The sequence below is a fragment of the Hylobates moloch genome, unplaced genomic scaffold (genome assembly GCF_009828535.3).
Source record: "Hylobates moloch isolate HMO894 unplaced genomic scaffold, HMol_V3 SCAFFOLD_13, whole genome shotgun sequence".
NCBI lineage: Eukaryota > Metazoa > Chordata > Mammalia > Primates > Hylobatidae > Hylobates > Hylobates moloch.
In genome coordinates this window covers 36,165,085-36,175,333 of record NW_026652288.1, presented here as the reverse complement: position 1 = coordinate 36,175,333, position 10,249 = coordinate 36,165,085, and the positions used below count along the sequence as shown (strand labels likewise).

The 10,249-nt window shown below is 52.2% G+C and overlaps 1 protein-coding gene across 7 annotated transcripts in view; it reads left to right on the top strand.

The window, feature by feature from the left end:
* Positions 1-455: 455 nt before the first annotated feature.
* Positions 456-10,249, top strand: part of HNRNPUL1 (heterogeneous nuclear ribonucleoprotein U like 1) — a 46,375-nt gene continuing 36,581 nt past the window's right edge. The window contains exons 1-2 of one of the 7 annotated variants that reach the window (XM_032172841.2): positions 456-505; positions 6,207-6,329. In XM_032172841.2, coding sequence (XP_032028732.1) covers positions 6,212-6,329 — 118 coding nt within the window. In that variant the 5' untranslated portion in view covers positions 456-505; positions 6,207-6,211. Of the gene's footprint in view, positions 506-1,379; positions 1,402-2,288; positions 2,717-2,880; positions 2,904-6,206; positions 6,330-10,249 lie in introns of those variants that run through there. The other 6 variants (XM_032172845.2, XM_058426264.1, XM_032172839.2 and 3 more) reach the window with 6 other exon arrangements.

Sequence of the window (10,249 nt, the reverse complement as noted above, 5' to 3'; positions counted from 1 at the left end):
TACAAAGACTGAAATTCAGACGCATAGAGTAACACAGACACACAGAATTACACAGACACAAGCATATTTACAAACATGCTCAGGCAGATACCCGCCACGAATAGGAAGAGCCACAGACCCAGAGTCAAGTGACACAAATACTCAAGAGACATGTAGAGTACAACAGGTACTCACAGCCCCGAACGTTCAGACTGACATAGAAACACAGGCACAGAACACCTCCGATCATCACGGACCCACAAAGGGCCTCCAGCCAAGACCAGCCCACCGTGTCTGGCACGCACTCGCGAGAGGGCGTTCGCGGGTGTGGCCGGCAGCAAATGGAGAAACCCTTGGCAGCGCCCGGACGCCCTCCAGTGGCGGCTCCTGAGAACCGGGGACAGTTCAATCCGGGCCACAAACTTTTTTAGAACAAATCATTGTGGGAAGCTGGGAGGAGAGAGAGAGAGAGGAAGTCGGACGTGGGCGAGGGGCGGGGTGTCTGGACTGGAACCTCTGGGCCCACGTGAGTGTCTGTCCCGCTGCTGAGTGGGTGCTATGTGTCTGGGTTGCTGTAGTGTTCGCTTGTAGTGCAACTATCCTGTGTTATCTTTATTATTCAATGCCGCCTGCCTCTGCGGACCGTAGTGGGCACATCTACACTGCAGCGGGGTGCCTTACCCAAAGCAGATCGGAATTGGGGCCGGGCGCGGTGGCTCACACCTGTAATCCCAGCACTTTGGGAGGCCGAGGCGGGCGGATCACTTGAGGTCAGGAGTTCGAGAGCAGCCTGGCCAACATGGTGAAACCCCGTCTCTACTAAAAATACAAAAATTAGCCGGGCGTGGTGGCGGGGACCTGTAATCCCAGCTACTCGGAAGGCTGAGGCAGGAGAATCGCTTGAACACGGGAGGCGGAGGTTGCGGTGAGCTGAGATCGAGGCCCTGCACTCCAGCCTGGGCAACAAGAGCGAGACTCCGTCTCAAAAAAAAAAAAAAAGAACAACAAAAAAAAGAACTGGATGCGTCTGATCTGACGCACGCCTGTTTGTTGACGTCTGCGGGGTGTGCCTTTGTCTAAGTAGAGATAGTGTGTGGCTTCTGCGGGCTTAACGTGTGGCTCAGGAGGCAGTGGGCGTCTGCATCATGTAGCCCGATTGCGTCTTACTCGAGTTTTGTTTTCTGAGTTAGAGGCGACAGGTGGTGCAGCGTTAGACACTGGGAAGCTCTGTGGCTTTTGTATTCCTGAGCGCGAAGGTTAATGACGGATCCGTGAGGTTGAGCTTGTCGGTACAGACGCCAGACAGCCCAATTTACGGGAATAGCCGATTAGAGAATTCGGGAGAGCGGTCGGTGAACTTCTGGATGTCTTTCGGGAGGGGAAGGCTCTATGGTCACGTGCAGAGCGCCGGTTCCACGTCAGGTACCCGACCATAGAGCAAGGCGGCCGCGGACTACCCAAGGGAAGGGGAGGCCGTGTCCTTTACAACTTGCCTCCCGTTGTTAGTCTAGTCTCTATAGCCAAACCTTCGGGACTCTCTAAAGTCAAAATTTTGCTTTTCCTAAAGGAAACTGGGTTCCTTCCCGATTACGAACTGTGTATCCACTTAATCTTTATTTCGTATACCTCCTCCTACAGCGAAATTTGTGAGGCAGTCCTCTGAAGCACGGCCAATCTGGTGAACTTTTCCTAAAACAAGCCATCTCTTCCAGCTTTAGTGAGCTAAGACAATAACTGCGATTGGTGGGCAAATTGTTTTGAAACCGCCCTAACGGCAAGGGGCGGGCCCCTGGTGAATTCATCTCTTTCCGGTTTCTTAAAGGCAACAGGAAGGAGGGGTTTCTGCCGACCCTCCATTTGATTGGTTCTAGTGGTTTTACCCGCTCGGACTCCTCAAGGGGCGGGAGATGTAGACCAATCGGAATGTGTGTTACAGAGACACTTAGTTTGATGAAAGGACTGCGCAGGAAAGACCGTGGGACGCCCATTCTGAGATCTCACCGTTGATTGGTCCAAATCGTTACTCCCTTATTTTCATTGGGCCTTACGGCAGCCGGCGCGCGAGAGCTACCCAATCAGCACCCGCTCCGCCTCCTGCCTTTTCCCGCCCTCCGCTTCGTTCTCGGCTTCGACGTAGGCCAATGCTTCCTCCCCGGTAGCTCCTAGGCCTTGTCGTGGCCGTTGTTTTGAAAGCCGCGCTCTGATTGGCTAGGTTTCCGGGCCCGCGCCCGTTGCCCCACGCACTGACCAATTGGCACTCATGTTACATCGGACGAGGCACGGGTGAGGGGGGAGGCGGTGGCGGCGGCCATTTTGAGCCGCCGCCGCCATTGGAGTGGGCCCCCCCCCTTTCCCCCTTCGCCTCCTGACAGGAAAGGTTTAAGGGGGACAGAGCCCTGGGAGGCCGGGCCGGGCTCGGGGGCCACCCCGGGGGCCCGGGCCATGGATGTGCGCCGTCTGAAGGTGAACGAACTTCGCGAGGAGCTGCAGCGCCGCGGCCTGGACACTCGAGGCCTCAAGGCCGAGCTTGCTGAGCGGCTGCAGGCGGCGTTGGAGGCCGAGGAGCCTGACGACGAGCGGGAGCTCGACGCCGACGACGAACCGGGGCGACCCGGGCACATCAACGAGGAGGTCGAGACCGAGGGGGGCTCCGAGCTGGAGGGGACCGCGCAGCCACCGCCGCCCGGGCTGCAGCCGCACGCGGAGCCCGGCGGCTACTCGGGGCCGGACGGACATTGTGAGAGTGCGCGGGGCGGGGGCCGGGGAGCCCGGAACCTGGGCCGAGGAAAGGGCTGTGGGACGCGGGAGTCCAGCGCCTGAGGTCGGGGAGACGACCTGAGGATCGGGGGATCCCGCTTCCCGCCGCCGAAAAGGATCTGGGGACCAGGGCCCCGGCACGACCGGAGGGTGGATCCTGACAATCGGTGCAGGGGGGACACTGGGGGAGGGGCCTCTGGGTTTCGGAGGTGAGGGACGGGGGTGGCGGGGAGGATTCCATACCGTAGGGATCGGAGACCGGAAACTGGTTTCTGGAGCCGAAGAGAGTCGGAAGAACAAGAGGTTTTCCATTTGGGTGGGGAGGGTCTCGAAAATGGGGATCCTGGGGTACGGAGCTCCGTGGGCTCGGCGGTCGTGTTAGCCCAGCGTGTGGGCTGGGGGGTGGGGAGCTGTGTTTCCAGGGTGGGGAAAGAATGTCCAGGTGTGCGGGGCTGCGAGAGTTTTGAGGAAGGAGGATCCTGGAATATGCCACTGGATGCGATCCTGGGAGTTCTCCTATTTGGTACGGGGGTTGGTGGGTGAGGTGGAGGCGCTGGTGTCTGTGGCTGGGGAGGCTCTAATGGACTCAGTGCTTTGGAGTTTGGCTAGTGAGCATTTAGGGGCTGCGGGAGATTGAACTAGGGGGCACCCCCATCTCCCTTCCGGGGCTGGAAGGCCACCCTTGAAGCAGGCACAGCTTGGACATTAGGTGCTGGGAGATCTGGGGACTTTCTGGTTGGCTTCTAGAAGAGGTATAGGGAGCCCTGGTGTCCAGAGGCTGGCGGGGGAGAGGATGCTTCCTTGGACAAAGGATCTGGGGGTCTAGAGCTAAGAAGACTGAGGACAAATAACTTTTGAGGCTGCTGCTGACTGGTCTGGAGCTACCTGTGGGGTTTTTGGAGAACAGGGGTAGCTGGGGGTGGGATGGGGGCAGATGAGCTGGTAACATTCCAAGTGGATGAAATATGTGGCGGGAGACAGAGGATCCTGTGTCCAGCACAGAAGGAGTACGTATCTAGCTTAGCGAATATGGGGAGCGGGGAGGCTGTAGGGAGCAAAGAGAAAGAAAACCTGTTGACTTCACTGAAGGCCTCCGAGTGGAGTGTGGGGAAATGTTTCTGGACCTGAGCGTCTCCAAGAGAAATCTCGTCGGTTCCCAGAGGCAGTTATTTGTGTACCCAGGGAGTGGGGGCCCTCGGGGAGCAGCACGGAACTCTGCATCAGCCAGGAGGTGTGACTCTGGGAATGGGTTCGGGTCGATCTGCGGTTGTCCGAGGAGAGGAAACCCTGGTATGGGACGGAGTGAATCTTCAGTTAGAAAAAAAGCAGCTTTCGGGCCGGGTGCAGTGGCTCACGCCTGTAATCCCAGCACTTTGGGAGGCCGAGGCAGGCGGATCACTAGGTCAGGAGTTCAAGACCAGTGTGGCCAACATAGTGAAACCCCGTCTCTACTAAAAATACAAATATTGGCTGGACCTGGTGGTGGGCGCCTGTAGTCCCAGCTACTCGGGAGGCTGAGGCAGGAGAATCGCTTGAACTTGGGAGGGGGAGGTTGCAGTCAGCTGAGATTACGCCGTTGTACTCCAGCCTGGGCAACAAGAGTGAAACTCCGTCTCAAAAAAAGATAAAAGCAGCTTTCTTTCTTTCTCTTTTTAAAATACAGATGGGGGTTTCGCTATGTTGCCCAGGCTGGTCTTGAACTCCTGGGTTCAAGTGATCTGCTCACCTTGGCCTCCTGAAGTGCTGGGATTACAGGCGTGAATCACTGCACCAGGCCTCAGGGCAGCTTTCTAATAGGACTGGGAAATGGGGGGACTGGAAAGGTTAAGGACTAAGTAGAAGGGATTCTGGCGTAAGAGTTTGTGGAGTTTTTCTGAAAAGAGGGCACCCTGGGACTTGGGGCTAAGGGGATGAGGAGAGAAATGAGGTAACAGAAGAGACAGGATTTGGGATTGGAATTGGATACTTGTTCATAAGAGATAGAGTTTCCTGGAGGGAGATAACTTGAGTGTGGATTTGGGGTAGGCAGTGGCCTGGAGATTATCCAGGACCCAGGTGCTGGAAAGAGGACTTCCCATTGCAGAGACTTGTGAAGAAAGGAGTGGGCCTGTGTGCCTGTCTAGAGCAGGAGGGATCGTGGCAGGAATGCCTAGCAAGAAAGGGTAGTGGGGTAGTGGTGACCTGGTGGTCTGGCTAAAGAGTCATCTCTGAGAGGAAAGCGAATTAGGTGCTTTGGAGCGTAGACTCCAGACTCAGACAGACTTCGTTTCAAATCTGGCTTAAAGATATTGGCAAGTCACTTCACCTCTGTGAGCCTGGTTTCCTTATGTGTAAAATGGGATTAATCAACAAATAGTGTGTTCACAGCCCCTCCAACCCCTGGGTTGGTGTTATGAATGAGATCACGTGTGAGGGGCTTATCACTGGGCCTGCCTTTTATGAGAAGGGGGATGTTTTAGAGAATGGAGAAGGACCCTAGAATCATAACTTCTCCGATGTTTTAGAGAATGGAGAAGGACCCTAGAATCATAACTTCTCCAGGAGAGGCTGCCTCTGTGGACACAGGAGAGAGATGCTGGGGAAAAGAGGCTTTGTGAAAAGAGGAGCATTGTGCTCAGAGCCTGGAAGCAGCAGAATAGTTTGAAAGGGTCCCATATTCCAATTAAGGAGATAATGCTATTTCTTCCTCTCTCCCTTACTTGCTACAGCAAAGTCCTTTGAGCCCCCTTCATGCCTCCCTTAAGCCCTCCTTCAACCTTGGTAAACAGACCCGTAGCAAACCACATGACCTGTGACTTTCCTCCCTTTGGGCTGCACCTGGTTTGTGCCCAGATGTATTTATCCTCTGAGAAGGGGTCCGATCAGTTAGCAAGTGGCAGAATAGTCTCTCCTTCGCTTTGGTTCTGCCTCATGGCTCCCGGCATAGCCACTAGTAGGGCCCTTGGGGCCCTAACTGAGAGCTAGCCCCTGGGGAGGAGAGCCTGTTTGCTGCCCATCCTAGCTTTCTAAAGTTCTCTCTGGGTTTGGCTGCAAGGTTCTTGAGGGAATTTCTGGTTTTAGTTCCACCTCTGAGCTTTCACACGTGTTATCCCAACCCCAGTAACATTCTCCATTCTCATCACTGAGTCATCACCTATGTATCCTTTGAATCAAGGCTTATCTGTTATTTTCCAGGTCCCTTTCTTTGCTCCTGGTACTACTTTGTAGCCTTCAACACAATCATATTAAGTTTTTGTGTGTATTTGTTTTAAGATTTGTCTGTCTCACTAAACGAAGGCTTCAGTGGGGCAAGCTTGTCTTCAGCTGTATCCCAGGCTCTGGAGTATAGTATGCATTCCATGAATAGTTAATATTATTACTCTTACCACTCTTAGTTGAGCTCCTGGACCTGCAGATGCCTTCTGGACCCTTTGGTCCAGGGTTCTCCATGAACCGCCCCTCTAATTGGCCATTTTTTATTTTGTTTTAAGATGCCATGGACAATATTACCAGGCAGAACCAATTCTACGATACCCAAGTCATCAAACAAGAAAACGAGTCAGGCTACGAGAGGAGACCACTGGAAATGGAGCAGCAGCAGGCCTATCGCCCAGGTAGGAGAATACACATGGTTCATCTCTTAGGATGGAAACAGAATCTACATGGAGCCTTTTACCCTCTGCTTAGAGCATGTCTTCCCAGAGAAAGTATGCGTCTTTTTTCTTGGGCAATTCATCTAGACTTTGTCACTCTGACAAGAATTGTTTAAAGGAAAGATCTCAGTCCTATTTCCAAGTGTTGGGAGAGGGGAGGTTCCATGGTATCTGTATAAAAGTGATGTTAGTATCAGCCGGGTGCAGTGGCTCACTCCTGTAATCCCAGCAGTTTGGGAGGCCGAGGCGGGCGGATCACCTGAGGTCTGGAGTTCGAGACCAGCCTGGCCAACATGGTGAAACCCGTCTCTACTAAAAATACAAAAATTAGCCAGGCATGGTGGCGGGCACCTGTAATCCTAGCTACTTGGGAGGCTGAGGCAGGAGAATCACTTGAACCCAGGAGGCAGAGGTTGCAGTGAGCCGAGATCACGCCATTGCAGTTCACTTAGTCTGGGCAACAAGAGTGAAACTCCATCTCAAAAAAAAAAAAAAAAAGATGTTAGTATAAGCACCCTGGAGAGTTGAGACCCCCTAGACTAATACTTGAATCTTATTTAGAATCTTAGAATGGGGGAGCCAGAAAGAGCCTTCTAAGTCTAATCTGGTATTTCTCATGTTCTGAAGATTATTGTTTCAGGGTATATTATTAGGGGATTCTCAGAAAAGGGTTCCTTAGCCAAATGTGTCTGGAAAATGTAGCATGTGCTATATCGTCTCTTGGAAATTCACTGTGCTCGTTAGAACATTAAAGGCTCTGAGAAGTCTTGAATTAAAAAAAAAAAAATAAAAGCTGTGTGTCAGGCCTCAAGCTAGGTGCGCTGGCTCATACCTATAATTCCAACACTTTGGGAGGCCAAAGTAGTAGGATCGTTTGGGACCAGGAGTTCCAGACCAGACTGGGCAACATAGTGAGACCCCTTCTCTAAAAAAAATTTAAAAATTAGCCAGGCGTGGCTATGACTGACTACATGCACACACCTGTAGTTAAAGCTACGCGGGAGACAGAGGTAGGAGGATCACTTGAGCCCAGGAGTTTGAGGCTGCTGTGAGCTATGATTGCACCACTACACTCCAGCCTGGGTGACAGTGCAAGACCCTGTCTCAAAAAAAAAAAACAAAAAAAAACCTAAAATTAAAAGTAGGTCAGGACACAGTGGCTCATGCATGTAATTCTAGCACTTTAGGAGGCCAAGGCAGGAGGATCACTTGAGCCTAGGAATCCAAGACTAGCCTGGGCAACATAGTGAGACCCCTGTTGTCTTTAGAAAAAATTGAAAATTTCCTGAGCATGGTGACATGCCTGTAGTCCCAGCTACTCAGAAGACCGAGTCAGGAGGATCACTTGAGCCCAGGAGTTCAAGGCTGCAGTAAGCTATGATCGTGCATGGCACTCTAGCCTGGGCAACAGGAAGACCTTGCCTTTTTTTTTTTAGGCAGAGTCTTGCTCTGTCGCCCAGGCTGGAGTGCAGTGGCGTGATCTCGGCTCACTGCAGTCTCCGCCTCCTGGGTTCATGCCATTCTCCTGCCTCAGCCTCCCAAGTAGCTGGGACTACAGGCTCCTGCCACCAAGCCCGGCTAATTTTTTGTATTTTTAGTGGAGACAGGGTTTCACCGTGTTAGCCAGGATGGTCTCGATCTCCTGTCCTTGTGATCCGCCCGCCTTGGCCTCCCAAAGTGCTAGGATTACAGGCGTGAGCCACCGCGCCCAGCCAAGACCTTGGCTTAAAAATAAAAACAGGCCGAGTGCAATGGCTGTTACATACCTGTAATCCCAGCACTTTGGGAGGCTGAGGTGGGAGGATTGCTTGAGTCCAGGAGTTCAAGACCAGCCTGGGCAACAAAACCCTTTCTCTATAAAAAAATAAAAATATTACCTGAGCATGGTTGCACATTCCTATAGTCCCAGCTTTTTTTTTTTTTTTTGAGACGAAGTCTCGCTCTTGTTCCCCAGGCTGGAGTGTGATGGCGCGATCTCGGCTCACTGCAGCCTCTGCCTCTCAGGTTCAAGTGATTCTCCTGCCTCAGCCTCCCGAGTAGCTGAGATTTCAGGCGCCTGCCACCACGCCTGGCTAATTTTTGTATTTTTAGTAGTGACGGGATTTCACCATGTTGGCCAGGCTGGTCTCAAACTCCTGACCTCAGGTGATCTGCCCGCCTCAGCCTCCCAAAGCACTGGGATTACAGGCGTGAGCCACTGAGCCCGGCCAAGTCCCAGCTACTCTTGACCCTGAGGTGGGAGGATCACTTGAGCTAGGAAGTTGAGGCTCCATGAGCCGTGATGGCAGCACTGCATTCCAGCTTGGGCAACAGTAAGCCTCTGTCTCAAAAAAAAATTTTTTTTAATTAAATTTAAAAACCTTGTGTCTTCTTGGGCTGGTGTTGCTGAAAATATTTTTTTAAATTAAAAATAGACAACCTTGTGTTGTATTGTTTAAACTTAGGATTTCCCAAGCATGTTAAGTATATATCTTTACAGAACAAAGTTCCCCATGTTCCCCATGATGCCAACTCTCCCTTCCCTTTTTTTTTTTTTTTTGAGACGGAGTCTTGCTCAGTCGCCCAGGCTGGCGTGCAGTGGCGCAATCTCGGCTCACTGCAAGCTCCGCCTCCCGGGTTCACACCATTCTCCTGCCTCAGCCTCTCCGAGTAGCTAGGACTACAGGCACCCGCCACCACGCCCGGCTAATTTTTTTGTATTTTTAGTAGAGACGGGGTTTCACCGTGGTCTCGATCTCCTGACCTCGTGATCCGCCTGCCTCGGCCTCCCAAAGTGCTGGGATTACAAGCGTGAGCCACCGCGCCTGGCCTTCCCTTCCCTTTTTTTTTTTTTTTTTGAGATAGTGTCTTGCTCTGTTGCCCAGGCTGGAGTACAATGGTGCGATCTCGGCTCACTGCAACCTCCGCCTCCCGGGTTCAAGTGATTCTCCTGCCTCAGCCTCCCAAGTAGTTGGGACTACAGGCGCACCACCACACCCAGCTAATTTTTTGTGTGTTTTTAGTAGACATGGGGTTTCACCATGTTGGCCAGGATGGTCTCAATCTCCTGACCTCATGATCTGCCTGCCTTGGCCTCCCAGAGTGCTGGGATTACAGGTGTGAGCCACCATACCTGGCCTCTCCTCCCCATTTTATAGATTGAGGAGTTGGCTTGTCCGATGGCAGAGCTGGGGCTAGAACTTAGCATACTTGCTCCCAGGCTAGTCCTTTTGGTTAATAAGCAGCATTCCTTATCATTTGTGCCTTACTATTTGGAAAGCAGGGTCCCACCATTGAGAACTGATGGAGTCCGGACTGACCCCCAGTTTTGTGCTGCTTTTACTATGTCATGGCCCCGCAGTGCCTTTTCTTAGTGTATCTGGTTGATTTTGTCTAATGCCATTCTGGTTCATCCACAAAGTTAAATCCCCAGACGTTTCTTGTGGGTGGCTCAGAACTTTACTGAATGTAGGTTAAACTGCAGATTTGTGTCAGGCTCTGTGAGACTTGTAGGATCATTTAGCCACAGGAGAATATTTTCTGTGCCGTTATCCACAGACATTCATCAGGAGCCCTGTGTGAGCCCAACCTATTGCTGGGAACCAGGGAAGCTCTCTTCAGGATGGCTGAGCACTATCCCGGCCCTAGAGAACCAGGAGACTTTTCTGAGAGATGTGGTCCACATGCCAAAGCTGGGGAGTGATCCAAAATGGTCTGGGGTTGAATGCAGAAATGAGTAGATGTGAATGAGCTTCAGCATCAGGGATTAATGCTGTGGGAGAAATGAAGGTAGCCTACATCTATGGTTTGCTCTTGATTAGGCACTGATTCCTGGAGTCTGCCTGAGACTAGGACTTACCCGTGGTCCACAGCACGGTATCCCTTCCTGACTTTCTGTTAAT